Raw genomic sequence first — 16,742 nt, 5'->3', positions numbered from 1 at the left:
CATGGTTTTCGTTGTTTGCTACTAGCAAGGAAATCCGCCTTCAAATTAACTATCCTGTGGAAGCTCGATGCTGTATATAGAATAGATACAAGGAGAATTGCTGGTTGCCGTGAAGGTGAGGAATCCAGAGACCCTCTCATTGGCCCCCAAATGTCTCTTCTGAATCCTAGGGACTGAGTCTGAAAACCCCCATACTGGTCCACTGACAAAGACTGAGCTTTGGTCAGCTGGGAAGTCCATCTATTTGGGACACTAATCATGTCAGGTAAGAAGATACAGTGTTAGAAATGAGCATGAGGGAGATAGCACTGAAAATGGGGCAGATCTGTCCATGTGATTTTAATTTTGTTATTCACAGCAAAAGTGCTCTCCAGGGGAGCCGAGGAAGCGTGCCTGGTGCCTCCCAGGTTGTTTCCCGGCCTCAGGTCAGGAGTGCTGATCGGGAGGAGGCCTGGGCTTACAGCGTTATCCTGAGGAGAATGGTCCTTTCTAGAACACTGCTAACTTGAGCCTTCCCTTCGCCCACTGAGCTGCGTCTCTAGATTATGGAGAAAACTCTGAACTGGGAATCCTGAAATCCCTCCCCTGATCCTGAAAGGACAGTGGACAAGTCCCTGCACCTCTTCGGTCCTCAGTGTCTGCATCTGAAAATGAGGGTACAGGGCCGGCTAGATTAGCAATGGCCACCCCCGTTTGGATTTCACACCCCAGCAAAGGCTAAAGGAACGGGGTGGGTGGAGGCATGGAACAGAAACTTACATAGGGTGGAAAACCTTTTATTTTGCCATGTTGGGACATTAAAAACAAAACCCTCTTACTACCTGTAATTTTATTAGTATAACAGAAAAACATTTCAACACCATACAAACTACAAAGGATCTTATCTGTAAATTAAGGATAGTTCTTTATATGGAACACATTTAACTTGAGGGAAGATCTCACTATATTATTCTTATTTTTCTCATTGTACTTGCTGTGTTAGTTTTCTATTGCTGCTGTAACAGATTACCACAAATCTAGTGGTTTAAACCACAACCACATATTATTGTTTCACCGTCCATTGGCCAGAAGTCCAGGCACTATGTGACGCTGCTAGGTCCTGTGCTTGGGGCTTTACAAGGTCACCATCAAGGTCAGCCGGGCGAGGTTCTTATTTGGAGGCTCAACTCATTCGGGTTGCTGGCAAAATTCAGTTTCTTGTGATGGTAAGATTGAGGTTCTCATTTCTTTGACATGTATCCCCCGTCATCTTCAAGCCAACCATGGCGCATGGAGTTGATCCCGTGCTTTGAATCTCTGATTTCCCCTCTGCTAACTCGTGTGATTACATCGGGCCACCTTTCAAGTCAGCTGATTTGTAACCTTAATTACATCTTCAAAGTCCCTTTTGCCATGTAACATAAAGTATTCATTACAGTAAGACCAAGAGGCAAAGTTCTTGGGGGCCCTCACACCCAGCCTGGAGAAAACTGAGTCCGAGAAACGTTTTTGAACATTGGAAGATTCTTCTCACTCAAATACTGGTTGTCAAATATTCTCAGGTTTTTTGAGTTGACTTATTCAGAAGTTGTCTGTTTGTGAGAAGCCAGGGTGTCATTATTAATACAGAGTCTTGCACAGACTAGGTACTGGGGAAATGTTTGCTGAGCAAACAAGTATTGAGTTCATTGTTGCTAATATTATTTTAATGCAACTTTGATTATGAATCTTGGGGCTCTGTGTTCTCATTGTCATTAGCTACCGATTAGAAAACAAGTTAAAATCATTACCAGAATGTATTAAAATGGAAAATGATTCAGTAAATCATGGTAGAAACAATTAAAACATGAACCGCTCTGTTCTATCTGCTTGTGCTCCGCTGAGGGTGGGAAGGATTGTTTTCCGTCAAGGAACGGGGACAATTAAGAGAGAACCCAAGAAGCAATAAGAACTTAATCTTTCTTCTCTTCCTCTCTTCCTCCTTCCTCCCCTCCCTTCCCTTCCCATCTTTCTCTCCTGTTCTTTTTCTCTCTTTCTTTCTTGGCAAAACAATTAACTTGCCCAATTTTAAATTTAAATTTAAATACTGAATTCTTTCCTGAAGTTTTGCAGGCTACAATCCAAACTCCCTAGCCTGTCATTCAGATCCCTCCTTTGTCTTAGCCCAGGCCACTTTGCCCTCATCGCTCAGTATCAAGTGCCCCACCCTAGAGCCCCCCCTGGTTCCCCCTCCCCGTGTTCCCCATAGCCTGGGTCTGCCTCTCCCCCAGCACTGAGCACTGCCCACCATGTGACATGGCCACCCGTGCCCCTGTCTCACTGCCTCTACTAGTTCCCTGAGGCCAGGAACTGCATTGGACTCATTTTTCTATCCTTATGGGCACCCACCATGGGTCACAGTGCAAAGTCTCTCAAATAAGTGAGAAAGGAGCAAGAAATACTAACCCACTCTGATCCTATATTATAATCACTTCAGGGGAAAGGAGAGGGAACAGAAAGAAAAAGGAGGACAGAGAATGAAAAGAAAGACAACAATAAGGGGAGAGATGTGGAAGTAGAAAAATAGGGGAGAAAAGGTACTGGGAGAACATCAGCGCGCTCCTTCGGGCATCCAACAAATTCTTACAGAATCCTTACTAAGGTTCCTAGCTAAGCTCTGGCGAGACAGACAGCAGTGCAAACAATAAAATCCTTGCCCTCAGGGGCCTTGCATTCTAGTTGAGAGGCCAGCCAATATACAGGTAAACAAAACACAGACAAGATGATTTCAGGTAATTTTAGGTACTATGTTAGGGCAATAAATAGGGTGGCCTATTAGAGAGTGACTGGAGATGGGACCATTTGGGGAAGAGGAGACAGTGCCCACTTCACTGCGGAGGTAACAGCTCTACTGAGACCTGAATGATGAGAAGCAGTGAGCCATGTTGAAAATCAAGTGAATATTATTCCTGGCAGAGAAAACAGCAAGTACAAAGGCCCAGGGGCAGAAAGGAAATTGCTTTTGATTTCAAGGAACAGAAAAGAGGCAGGGGAAGCTGTACTTGGCGAACAAGGGGGAGAGGCAGGGCTAGCTAGCCCTGGTGACTTCTGGTATCCATTATAACAAGGAGGGTTAAGAATATCATACCGAACTTGTAAATAATACAAAGTAGTTATCATATAGCCAGATAGCCTAACACTCAGAGCATTTTCTAAGAGCCGTGCTTAACAGTCATTGAACTAGGGGAATTTAAAGCCCAGACATCTTACAGTTCTCTAAAACTTAATAAGATGTGCTGGTTTTCAATTATTTTCTTTTTTGTCTTCAAAGGTTATGGTTTTATTGCCCTGTAGGACATTAGCCAGGTTTGTATCTAATTTAGCAATCTTATTTTTCCTTTCATTATTAAAATTCCTAGCTCTCAAATTTTCTTTTGAATCCACTTTGTCACCCTGCAGATCCCCTTATTCATGAGTTAAATATAACAATGACATGTACCCACTGTCGATTTTCATGAGAATGATGCGTTTAACCTTTTGAGAATTACATTCTGATAGGAGTTTGGGTTTTAAGTGCATGGAAAGCAGGAGAGTGAGAAAGACTAATTTACGTTTTCCAAAAGCCCCTCAGACTGCTAGTTCTCAAATGAGCTTAACTGGGCCCCAGCGGGAACAAGAAGCCCAGTTAGGACCCGGAGCCTCTGTCCCGGGGAGAGATGCCGAGGCTTGAAGAGAGAGGTGGAGGTGGGGAGGTGGGACGTGAGCAGTAACTGATGTCGGACATCCACGGCCATTTGTCCTTGTTCATTTCTATGGTGGACCACCGGCATCTGGTGTAGTGGCCCGTTTTCCTCTCTAGTGTGTGAGCTCCTTGGCAGGGGGCTGTGTCCAAGTTCTGTTTCCTCAGCATCCAGCCCCAGACTGAACACAGAGCAGTGCTGGCCATGTGTTTGCTGAATGAATTCTTCTCTTTAGATGCACCTCTCCCTCCTCTTCCTCCTCCTCCATCTCCTCCTCCTTTTTGTTTTATTGTGATAAAATATGCATACCATAAAATATGGCATCTTAACCATGTTTAAGTGTGCAGGTCAGTGGCGTTAAGTCCATTCACAGTGTTGTGCCGCCATCACCACCGTCCATGTCCAGAACGTTTCCATCACCAATAAACACTAACCCCCCTTCCCGCCTCTTCCAGCCCCTGGCAACCACCACTCTGTTTTCTGTCTCCATCAATTTGACCACGCTAAGTACCTCATAGAAGTGGAATGGCAATATTTGCCCTTTTGCATCTGGCTTATTTCACTTAGCATAATGTCTTTCGGTTCATCCACGTCGTAACATATGTCCGAGTTTCCTTAATTTTTAAGGCTACATAATAGCCGATTGTATGTATATGCCACAATTTATTTACCCATTCCGATGTTGGTGGACTTTTGAGTTGTTTCCACTTTTGCGCTATTGTGAATAATGCTGCTGCTATGACTGTGGGTGTACAAATATCTGTTGGAGTCCTTGCTTGCAATTCTTTGAGGTGTATACCTAGAGGGGGACTGCTGGATCATACAGTAATTCTGTTTAACTTTTTGAGGAAGCGCCATACTGTTTTCTGCAACAGCTGTATCACATTACATTCCCACCAGCAATGCACAAGGGTTCCAATTTTTCCACATCCTCGCCAACATTTGTTATTTTCTGCTTTTTTGATAATAGCCATTGTAGTGGGTGTAGATTCGTCTTCTTTGAAAATATAAATGCCTATGGAAGGGTGATACCCCAGGGTGAGGCATTTTGGGGCCCTTTCCTCTGTGTGCTCTGAAGGGAGCTAGGTGGGAGCCAGAGGTCCTAGATTTAGAGGGCTCTCGGGGGGAGGACAGCCAGGATGGGGGTACCCAGATCACGCTTCACAGAGCTCGCAGCATGGATTCAGGGCTGGCTTAAAGAGAGGACCTACGATGGGAGAAGGCTTCTCAGGAGGCAGGTTTGTTTGGGTGAACCTACTGTTGGACTCTCGCCCCTGGGGAAAGCTCTTTCTAACTTGAGCTTCTCTTTCTGTGTGTTTCTCCCCAGTGTGATAATGCGAAAGGGTTGAAAGCCTTCTACGATGCAATAAAATATGGGCCGAACCACTTGATGGTGTTTGGAGGCGTCTGTCCATCTGTCACGTCCATCATCGCAGAGTCCCTCCAAGGCTGGAATCTGGTTCAGGTAAGATCCGGGCCCCCTTTGGCTGGGGTACTGTCATTGATTGGCAACCAGTATTTCGCAGGAATGGTTCCATGACTAACATGGTTCCCATGTGGCCAGTTCAGGCCTCCCTACTCTTTCCTAAGTGATTGCATAGCCTCCCACTGTCCCCACCTCCTGGCCTGACCTTCTGGCCTGTCCTTGCATGGCTACCACAGTGGGTCTCTAAAGTGTAGCCCTAAAGCCACCTCTGTGTGTTTGAAATATTTCAGTGACTCCCTAGCTTGACTCGCAGGGCCATCGACATCCAGCCAGTCTGCCTGTCCAGTGTCATCTCGTGTCCCTGCCACTCCTTCCATGCCTCAGTCTCTCCAGACAATCCACCTTTCTCCAAATGCACCCTGGACCTTCAGGCCTCGGAGCCCTGCTCTCACTGTTCCCTTAACCAGATGGCCCTTTATTTACTCCCTACCAAACCTCCCTCCCCCACTGAAATTCTCTGGTCCATTAAGACTGCTTTTCTCCTTGGTTAAGCCTTCTCTGGGGCTCCTAGCCAGTTATTCACTCTACGCTGGCAAATATTACGTATACATCATTGAATGCTCCGCCAGTGAGTGTGTGGTCTGTTGAGGCGAAACTCACCAGTGCTAGCTGTTATTTGGAATGCAAGAGAGAAGAGTGTAGAAAGATGTGACCACCTGGGAAGAGTGGTGACCCATGGACATGTTTTACTTCTTTGATCCATCCATCCATGTATCCATCCATCCATCCATCCAACAATATAATGGGAAACTTACTGTGTGCCTAGAATTTTGGTGGACACTGGGATATAACACTGAACAGGACGGACGTGGTCCCTGCCCTTTTGGAGCTTACATTCTAGGAGGAAGGCAAGCAGTAAGCAAGTAAACAATTAAGCAGTAATGCTAAGAGCTACTAGCACTTGTATAATATGTATGTCAGGTTTACCACACACCAGACACTGATCTGAGCACTTACATGTGCATTAACTCCTTTAATCCTTATGATTGCTCTCTGCTGCAGTGCTATTATCATCCTCATTTTATAGATAAGGAAACTGAGCCACACAGAGGCTAGGTAACTTGCCCCAAACCCGCAGTTCATAAGTAAAAGAGCCAGGATTTAAACTCAGGCAGTCTGGTACTGGAGATACAATGGTGGTAAGCAAACTGGTATTTGACCGAAGTAAACAAGAGTGATGGGATAAATAGTGACTGCCTTGGGAGAGTCGGGAAAGGCCTCTTGAAGGAGATGACATTTGAGCTGAGACCTGTACGGTGAGAAGGAGCTGGCTGAATGAAGGGCATCTGTGTTGATTGGTGGAATAGCAAATGTAGAGAGCCTGTGATGGGAAAGAACCCGGCATGGTCAGAGAACAGAAAAGAAGACAGAGGGGCTGCAGCATGGTGGGTGGGTTGTCAGGGTGGTCAGAGTGAGAATGAAAAGGGCAGGTGCTAGACCACAGTGGGATCTGATTACACTCCACTTGCTCTCATCGACTAAGGACCTCTCTGAGTCTGGCCCTGCTTGTGTGGGGTGCTGGGGGTAAAGGAGGGAGCCCGCCATGGCAGAGGTGTCATGAGGGAGGGTGACGTCCCCGGGAAGGGCCATCTGCTCAGCCCGGGGTCAAGGACTTCTCCTCAGGGAGGTCATGCTGAGCTGGCTATGAAGGAGGAGAGCGCGTTGGACAGCTAGGGACATGGAGGAGAGCATTGCTGGCAGAGGAAACTGGGTGTGCAAAAGCAGGAGGTGGGAGTGTGTGGGCGTGGGCAACAGTGAGTCATGCGCTGTGGCCGAAGCAGGCCACGTTGAATGTGGGTCGATGCAAGGGAGGGGGCCAGGAAAGCAGCTCTGGGTGCTCCGGAACAAATCTAACCACTTCCCCGGGAGCCAGCACGGTTCAGTGTGTCCTGGGAGCCTGCCTTTGGGCTCTGCAGTGCCCACAAATAGCCATGAGACCCTGGGCAAGTCACTTCTCTTCTCTGCACTGTCACTGGCACTGTCTGGAATTCTCCGAGGGGCTGCAGGAACAAGCACAATGTTGAAAACTCCTGGCTTCCCAGCCAGAGCTACCTGGCTTCAGCACGAGCCTCCAGCCTAGAGGAGTTGACAGGATAGGGAACCGGGTTATGAGATGGAGACTGTCTTAGTTATTTATTGCTGTGGAACTGGTCACGCCAACCTTTAGTGGCTTAAAACAACAGTAATCACTTATTATTTCTGTGGGTCAGGAATTCAGACCCCCAAAGTGGCTTGTGTCTGCTTCATGACGCTTGGGAACAAGCTGGAAGATTGGAAGGCTGGGCCCTGGCATCATCTGAAGGCTTCCCTGGGCCTGGAAGACTGGCTCCCAGTGTGGCTCCCTCACATGGCCCGCAAGCTGGTGCCTCGCCCTGCGGCTGTCTCCGCAGGGCTGCTTAAGTGGCTAAGGGCATGGCAGCTGGCTTCCCCCAAAGCAGGTCATCTAGGAGACCAAGGCAGAGGTCGCACAAAGTCGTTTAGGACCTCGCTTCAGAGGTTGCACGCCATCATTTCGGCCGTGTCCTATTGATCATGCAGGTGAGCTCTCATTTAGTGTGGGGAGGGGCTGCGCAAGCTAGAGCGGGAGGTGAAGCTCACAGGGACCACCTTGGAGGCTGGCTGCCACAGAGACTCAGCTCTGGGAGGAAGGCAGAGCTCACGCTGCCCAGCAGGACAGGAATTGATGCTGAGTCCCTCCTCTGCTTGGCAGCGCTGCTCATTCTTCCAAACCCCGGATAGGTACCAACTCCTCTGTGACGCCTTCCCTGATCCCTTTCCTTTTGTTCCTCTCCTCCCCAGCCCCAAAGGTGAAATGTTCCTTCCTAAACAATGCCTTTTGAATGGGGGCCATCTCCCCCAAGGGAGCAAAAATTGGTTCTTGGGGGGAGGGGCCAAAAACATCTCACTCTTTTTGTGCATAAAGTGCAGACACACATACAGTACATAAACAGGTATATAGTATATCTGTGGTATTAAAATTTCCAGAGTTGGGCAGGATTACGTAAAGAAATCACACTTCTTAGGAGAGTGATGGTGAAAAGAAGGCTGAGAAACATGGTTTTACATCGCTCCTGTATTGCGTCCGTTATTCTGTTATTAAATGAATTTCATTTTGTGGAAAACAGTTTGTTCGGTATCCCGGTCTTCCCTACTAGACTATAAGCTTCCTGGGGGCAGGGGCCCCCATTTTCTTAATCTCCTGGTTCCTAATGTCTAGTGCAGGAGGTCCTCACTGAGTGCTGAACTGAACGAAGCTCAGGAGAGAGGCTAGGAGCCTGAAACCCTTCAGGCACACTTTCTGTCAGTGTGGACTTGGCCATGGGGGGCGGGGGGAGTGGAGGGCTTGGGAGGAAACGCAGACTGTCAGCCACTTCAACAGAATCTCTCTTCATCGTGGACCGGCTCCTGGGGTGATTCTCACGCACGGGCCACCACTGCCCTAAGCGTCTGCTACAAGACACTGGGCTGGATCAAGGGCTCAGCTGTGCGTGGGTGGGGGCAGCTTGATACTGCCTGTCAGTTTGGAGAGCAGAATTACGGGAGAGCCACCTTCGCCCAGCCTGTGGAGCTGGGCAAGGCGGATGTAGGAACAGGCCCTGGATCCTGACGGGGGTAGCCCTGGAGCCTGATTTCTGCCTCTCCTCACTACAGGGGACACAGCCCCATTTGTGATGGACCAGACTCTGGGGACTCCCCACCCCGCCTCCCCTCTGGGAGGCTGAGCTTACTCGCAGAGATGGTGGAGGGCTAGATGAGTGGATCTGCTGTCATTCGGGGGATTCGATGAGTCCCTTAACTTATTCAAAACTGGGCTCCGAAACAGAGTTTCACAAATGAGAAAATGCATGTAATTTGGGTAATTGAAAAGGAGCTCTGACTGCCCTTTAGGGGAACAATACTGGCTGGACAGAGCCGGCCTGGAATGCGTAATCAGTTGCAGTTTCCTGGTGCTACAAAAATAGGGCTGCAAGCAACAGAGGGGTGAAAAATGCATCCTGGTGCTGAAATCTGTTAAATTTAACTTTTGCCTTTGCCAGGCTTTTTGATTCATGGTGGCTGTGCCGATGTTTAAGTCGTGACATGAGTCACTTAGCCCCTGGGCACGTGAGCTCCCCCAACTAGATGCCAGGACCTTCCTGGAGTCCAGGGTCTAACTGCAGGCTCTGTCCCTCTCCAACCTGTCCGTCCCCGCCCAGGCTAGGGGGTCATATCTGGGCCTCACACTGGGAAGGACTCTCCAGGGCATAGGCTGGGCGGCATCTGGGAAGGGCCGGTCCGGCCATCGGAGACTGAGCATGTTCAGACCAGAGAACATGCAGGGGGCTTGGGAGGAGGAAGGAGTCTTGGCCTTCAGAGCTGCGGGCTCTCTGTGACGTAGGTGGGGACAAGCGAGAGCAATGCGTCTGCGCTCCCTGCAAGCAAGCGCTTGTGGCTGGAGGCATCCAGCATGGATCAGCCTGCCTGGCCGCAAAGTAGTGAGTTCTCTGTTGCCCGAGGTTCCCCACGTGTTCCCGTCTCAGCTAGACCTGCTGTTAGGGCAACTTAATACATAGAGTAGGCATAGACCAGGCTGGCGGCTCTCAAACTATATTGTAAGAATCACTAATGGGGGCTGGGCACGTGCTTCTGTTAATGCAAATTCCCAGCTCTGCTCCCAGCAGGTCCAGGGTAAGAGGTTTATCAAATCCATCAAGGACTGGAGACCCCATTCCTCACCCTCACTGCGTGTCAGTACCAGCAGCTCAGGTGATTAGAGGCAGTGGGCTCCAGGGGACTTACGAGGCCCGGTGATCTCTAAGGCCAGTTCATCTCCCAGACACCGGTTCCTAACGAGCTCTCCTGATCCACAGCACTGCAATGTATGCTGCCCCTGAGGAGGAGATAGCAGGGAATGCCGCTGGGGCAAATATCCTAGTGCCGCCAGGACACAGTCCATAGTGTGACAAGAAGGCGCTCCATCATCTTGCAGTTCTACCCACCCACTTCCTGCTCCTTCCTGCCGCTGGCCTCATACAGGCTGTTTCCTCTGCCCCCGGTCTCTCCACCTGGCAGGAACATGCTCAGCTTTCCTGGTGCAGACCGCCGTCCTCTGTGAACCACCCCTCCCGCTCCTCTGTGCTCCCTTACCCACACACCCTTCCCACGGGCATTTACTGCCTGTGCCTGTGCTCACCCTGGCCTGGAGCTGCCTGAGGTCAGAGCCTGGTCTCCGCCAGGCTCAGATACTGAGTGGCACCTGGGGAATGTTGGCCGAGAGAGTTTTGGAGTTCCTGCCTTCCAGGCCTCAGGCTGGTCCCTAATCATGAGGGCAGATCGTCAGAGCCTGACATATCTGGAAGGACCCAATGGCTCTTGAACCAATGGCTCTAGAGCCCCTTGTTAAAGAAGAGCAAAGGGAGACCTGAAATGGTCTCTGGCTTGGCCTCAGCCTACATTTCCCATCTCTGGGCCTGATGCTTTTTAACTAGTAGGTTTCCTTTGAAATGTTTTTCAGACCCCCTCAGAATCCTATCCTCAAAGATCTGAAGGTGGCTTGCTTCTGACCCTACATTGCACTTTTTTTGAGCCGTTCTGCAAACCTCCCACAGGCTTAGTCTCTCCTTCTGAAAGCGTGGGCCTGGAGAAGAAACAGGAGGATTTAGAGCTGGGTGGGAAGGGTAGAGGCAGGGTAGCTGGAACAAGAGAGGGAGGCAGAGCCCAGCAAAGGTACAAGAGATGCAGTGAGAGGGGGTTTGACCTCCTCAGAGACGGGAACAAAACTCCTTCCTTCTTGGGAGTGAGATGATAGCTGCCTCAGCTCACAGACAGAAATAGTCTAGCTGATGAAAATAAAGTCAGATTCCTGAAGGGATAAAGGGCTGCTTGCAGGAAAACGCAAACACTATTTCGTCAAGAACCGTATCCCGCAGAGCCTGTCCTTTAAAAGGCAGCCACAATAGATTAGTATGAAATTGTAGATGCATTTCTCCTGGCACCATCCCAAGCGTCCCCTCAGCAGCCCACCCTGCCTGCCGGCCTGCCTTGGCACTCTCTCAAGGACCTTCCTGGGCAGGAACATTTCAGGATGTGTGATGGGGCTATCTCCTCGGAGAAGCTCAGGCGAGGGGGTGGAGGGCAGGAGGGCAGGCAGAGGGGAGAACGTTGCCTCTGCATTTGTAGAAGTGTTGGCAACTGCATCCCAGCACATTTAGGACTTGATTTCTGAAAACCCTAAATCATGCTTGGTTTTGACATTAAAAAAAAAAAAAAAAAAATCAGTGAAAACTCCCAAATCAGGCCCTTTGCTATTTCCTGAATTCCAGCATTGCTCTAAACTGTCAGTGGATGCCATTTAATTCATTGGAACAGAAATTTTGTCAGCAGACTTGATTTTCTCAAGTGATTATCTTATTAAAGCTGTAGGTTGCCTGAGAAATCAAGATTCTTACTTAGCTGTGGGACATGGAATTTGAGGTAGACTCACAGAAAGGCAGAGCTGATAAGGTCTTAGCCATCATTGGATCCAGTCTCTCCATTACAGAGACTGGGAAATAGAGGCCCAAAGTGGATGGGACCTTGCCCAAGTTCTCACTATAACAGCAAAGTTGAGCCCCATGGCTCACTCTCAAGTGCTTTTTAATCTATACCATGGTCTTAGTTTATCTCTCTCGGCCTCACTTTTCTCTTCTGGAAAATGGGAATAGCAAACTAACCTTCTGTGTTTCATGCAATTGTGAGAATCAGTGAAGGCTTTTCTTTGTGTGTGTGTGTGTGTGTGTGTGTGTGTGTGTGTATGTGTGTTTGTGAAAGCACTTTTATAGACTATAAAACAGTGGCTGCTGTTACAATGACAAGGTCTCCTCTGCTCAGATCAGGCCTCTGATTACAGTGATAAGTGATTAAAAATCACCTGCTTTGCATCAACAACAAAGTTTGTTTAATCTGGCGCTGCAGACCCTGAAACTAAGGCATCAGGTGGGATGGGAGCTCTTCAGCAAGACACTCAAAGTCCACACAGGGTCTGCCTCTCAGCCCCTGTGAGTCAAAATCCAGCAGGCCCACCCACGTGGTGCCACGCCCTTGCTGTGGAGTGGGTACCAGGGCTGTGCACCTGATTGAAAACCATTTAGTAGCGGTAGTGTCATTTGGTACCGTTGGAAACTTTGCCGTGGCTGCTATCGAATAAAGAGAATGAAGGCCAATAATCCAGGTCTGGCCATAGCCATTTCTTGACGCTGGTCTCCAAAGGGGCCATTTAGCATCTTAATAATCTATGAGATGCTTCCACCTTCTGGATGCATAGGAAAAAAAACAGGTGGGGGAGGGGAAAAAAAGAGATATTAAGGGCATGCTCTGTGGGCCACATGGAGAGGGGTGGGAGATACGCCAAGGACTAGAGGCTATGGATGGGCCTTCCCGGCCATGTCATTGGATGCCTGGGACACTAAAGCTGGGTTCTGAGAGCCGGTAGAATGTCACACGTAAGATAAAAAGTTGGAAGCTTTTGGTTTAGATACAAATGGGTAAGAGGAAGTATGAGCTGTCAGGGCCAGTAGTACCTGTTGAGGGGCAGGGCAGGCTGTTCTCACCCATTCATTCACTCATGCTCGTATTTATTTATTCATTCCCCCACTCAGTAAGTCCTGTGCCTGCTGCATCCTCTCCCAGGCTCCCCAGCAGTGCAAATTCCAGGGCCCAGCCCTGCCACCTCAGGACAGGTGGACATGGCAGAGAGGCGGTGTGGTGCAGAAGCCAGAACAGAGGCCTGGAATCCAGCAGCTCTGCATAATTGTCCCTCCTCTGTGTCTCACTGACAGAACAGGCTTGGGCAAATTGGCCTCAGTGAACTCATCTGCAAAATGGGCCATTTGAGAGGGTCAGACAGGACAGAAACAGTGGAGCAGGGGGAGGCACATTGCAGCCTGTAAGCCCCCTGCAGATGTAATGTTCATGTTGTTACTACTGACGGTTTTGCCACCTGAGATGCCAGCCAGGCCCTAGGAACTCCTTGATGATTTATAGGTCTCCGTTTGTGTCCAGATTCAAAGTTATGTGGATGAAATGAACTGTCGCAGACCAGGAAGGTGATTCAGAACAGTAAAATTAAAACACAGAACCTGCAGGACAGGCCAGAGAAGCCTATGGCAGCTGTAAGAGGCACACACGCTGCTCTTTTCTGGTGGCGTTTTCACAGCAGCAGAGGCAAAGGCGGGTATGATGCCGTCAAGAGCATGGCAGTTCCCAGTCTATTCCTGCCAAGGACCCAACTCATATCTTTCCTGTCCAGCTGGTAAAAGATTCAATTCAAGGTTCTGACCTTTATTTTTAATTCAAGACCCATGGTATCTAAAGTAATATCGGTTCCCAGCGTGTAACTCCAATGGTCTCATTGTTTATGCGTCTTTCACCACCTCAAACCCTTTCTGGGAATGCGCAGAGTGTAAATAATTCATTCTAAATAAATAAATCACTCGCGCTACTCATGTAAGAGGGTTGCTGCTAGTAAGCGCCACAACGGCAGCTTCCATTGAGTGGAGTCTGGAATTACAAGTCGGGTCTGGAAAGATCTGGAGACGGCGTTAGAAAAGTAACACCCTCCAGGCGGACAAATGTGTGAAATGGGTAGAATGCCAACCTCATAGGGTTGTCGTGAGGGGTAGAAGTAAATGTGGAGCGGAAAACGTGGACGGGAAAGTCTCGGGCACACGGGAACAAGCTGCTCACCCTCACCAGGCCCTGTCCTGCATCGAGGAGCCTGGGCCTTGGTGCGCTTGTTATTCTGCTGTACTGAGGCGGGTGGGAACCCCTGCCTGAGGCGATCACTGGGCGTCTCCCGCTGGGGATGCTAAGAAGGGATTCAGGCACCAGGTGAGGCAGTTTCCCAAATGCACCTGATTGGCGGGCTCTTCAGGTGGGGGCAGTGGGGGTGGGATACTGGTTTCCTGGTTAAAATTCTGATTCCCAGGTCCAAAAATCAGCATCTCCAGGGAAGAAGCCTGGGAAGCTGATTTTTAACTAGTGCCCTGGATAGTTCTTATCATCGGGTAAGTGTGGGAAACACTGGTCTAGAGATTCTCAAAAGCCGTGAGGTCCACGCACCAGCAGCAGCACCTGGGAGTGTTTTGGAAATGCAGATGCCCAGGCCCCACCCTAGCCCCGCTGACCCTGAATCTGAATTTTAAGAAGATCCTAAGTGGTTCGTGCTGATCTCAGGCTCCTCTCCCCCAGGACTACTTGGGGGTCTCTAAAAGGGAGGCCAGGTGTGTCTGCTGAGTGGGAAGGGTTTTGAGGGTATGTGTTCAGACCCTTGGCTTAAGGGAAATACCTACTGATTCAGTCCCAGAATCCAGTTTTGGAGTGTCAGAGTGAAAATGCAGGTGTCGTCAGTGTTTTCACCAACTCTGGACATCCCTGCAGTCAGCATGACGGCCCACAAGGTCCGTGTCAAACTGGTGCAGATGGAGTGTGTCCGGCTCAGGCCTAGGTCTGACACGCCGACCTGGGAGTCTCCTTCAGGCAGCAGACTGCTGACCCAATCCTGGCCAGCAGTGCACAGAGGGGACCCGTGGCTCCAAATAAGGGGCACAGGAAAGAGCACTGGGTCAGCATGAAGGCCCTTGGCTTCCTCTCCTGGCCCTGCCATCTCCTGAATGGGTGGCCTCCCGCCAAATGCTTCCCCTTGCTGGAGCCTGAGCAACCTCTCCTGTAAATACGCTGGTAATACCAGGGCCTTTCTTGGGCTGGGAGTCTGATGGGCTGGGTTCATATCCAGACTCTGGCACTCGTTAACTGGTAACCCTGGGCAGGTTCCTTCACCTCTCCCGGTCGCAGCTCCTCATCTGTGACCTGGCAGTGGCACTGCACTAACCCTGAGCTCGTGGACAAATGACCTGAGATGATGCCCACACAGCTCCCTGTGCCATACTTCACATTCCTTCTCCCTCCTGAGGACTCCTACTCAAGGACTGAGGCACGCAGGCAGCCTCCTGGTCTACCTCCCATGGCCCGGGGACCTGGGGTCAGTTCCCTGGGACTAGCTGTGTAACCTCTTTGCATCTCTTGCCTTCTCTGGGCTACTGTAAAGGGGAAGGTTTGGGCCAGTCAGTGGGCCATCTGACCTTGATAATGCCATGTCATTATTCCTTGTATCCCCTGTGATTCAGAGCCAGCAGCACCTGCCTTAAACCTATGGCCTTTCCTTTTGGGTCCTGCCTATGACTCCTCATTTAGGAGCTCAGGGTCTGGGGCCTGGTTCCCTTTCCATCCCTAAGCCACTTACCCACTTAGAAATCAACTCCATGCAGAATAATGATAACAGCCTTGAAGTTTGGCCAAGTTCTCAGCTTTGATGTCTTTTAATGTCCACCAGACTTTCCAGGTAGAGAACCTTCCATTCCACAGGTGAAGGAAGTGACCCCAGACAGGTCAAGCAGCCTGCATTGGGCCATGGCAATGCTCTGATGCTAGCATGTCTGTTAGTTCCCTCTCTGGTTCATTTGCCTTGTGCTAAGGGATAGAACCTGCTCTGTGCTGCTCTGGGACCTTTGCCCGTGCTGTTCCCAGTACAACACGCCATCTCTGGTCCTCTTCCTCCTCTGGCTGAGTCCTTTGTATTTTCTGATATTTGGTTCAAGTGTTACCTCCTCCAGGAAGCCTCCCTAATCTTCCCCAACCCTGCTGCCCAGCTGGAGGAGGGACCCACCCCCTCCCTTAGCATTTTCTTCACTCATTTCATCTCTGCCCTTTCGTCAGTATATTACAGTTCTCTGATGAGATTACCTGCCACGCTGTAAACTCCTTCAGGACAGTCCCTGCTTGTCTGAGCTTTGGCTGTACCCCAAGGGTCTTGCACAAGACCTGGAGCTGAGCAGGTGCTCAGAAATCATGAATGGACACATCTTGGTGGCCTATTACAAAACTAACCTGTAATCCTTCTGGCCTCCATTTCTGTGGTCTTTGCCGTGAGCCAGGTACCTAAGCACTGTGTGTAAACTAACTCGTTTACTCTGCGCACCAACCCTATGAGCTGGATACTGTTATTCTCCTCATTTCACAGATGAGGAAACGGAGGCACAGAGAAGTTGAGTGTCTTGCCAAGGGATTGCCAGGACGAAGTGGCTCCAGAGTCCAGGCTGGCAGCCCCTCGGTGCGTTCGCTGCCTCTCACACATCCCATTTAACCCTCAGGGCAGTGCGGTGAGGAAGAAAGAGCAGGCAGTATAGGAGTGGGGCTTGGACTCTCTCTCCATGTCCCCAGGGTCTCTCTCCAGCCCACCTTGGCAAGGAGCTTCCTGCCTGTCAGCAGATGCTGACCCAGGCTGTCGTGACCCTCTCAGTGCAGGCCTGTGTTCTTGTGAATCACTCCACATACACACACACACACACACACACACACACACACACACACACCACTTTTAAACTTATTACTCATCCAGTAACTTGTTATGTATAAAAAATAAATGGTTCCTTTGAACTCAGAAAATAGATGGACTGGTTGTCGGTGAAAATCAATAATGATGCTAAGTATTTCAAGCATGTAGGACTTAGAGTTCTACTCTGGGTGGTTTTATAATGAATATG

General features: G+C 49.6%; 1 protein-coding gene across 1 annotated transcript in view; it reads left to right on the top strand.

Moving 5' to 3' along the window:
* The window catches only part of GABBR2 (gamma-aminobutyric acid type B receptor subunit 2), a 340,052-nt gene that overhangs the window by 110,156 nt on the left and 213,154 nt on the right, over positions 1-16,742 (top strand). Inside the window, exon 2 of the mRNA XM_033123673.1 lies at positions 5,026-5,163. Within this exon, the coding sequence (XP_032979564.1) occupies positions 5,026-5,163 (138 nt within the window). The remainder of the gene's footprint in view (positions 1-5,025; positions 5,164-16,742) is intronic.

The sequence above is a fragment of the Rhinolophus ferrumequinum genome, chromosome 12 (genome assembly GCF_004115265.2).
Source record: "Rhinolophus ferrumequinum isolate MPI-CBG mRhiFer1 chromosome 12, mRhiFer1_v1.p, whole genome shotgun sequence".
In the NCBI taxonomy this organism is placed as follows: Eukaryota; Metazoa; Chordata; class Mammalia; order Chiroptera; family Rhinolophidae; genus Rhinolophus; species Rhinolophus ferrumequinum.
This window is presented reverse-complemented; position numbering and strand designations above follow the sequence as displayed.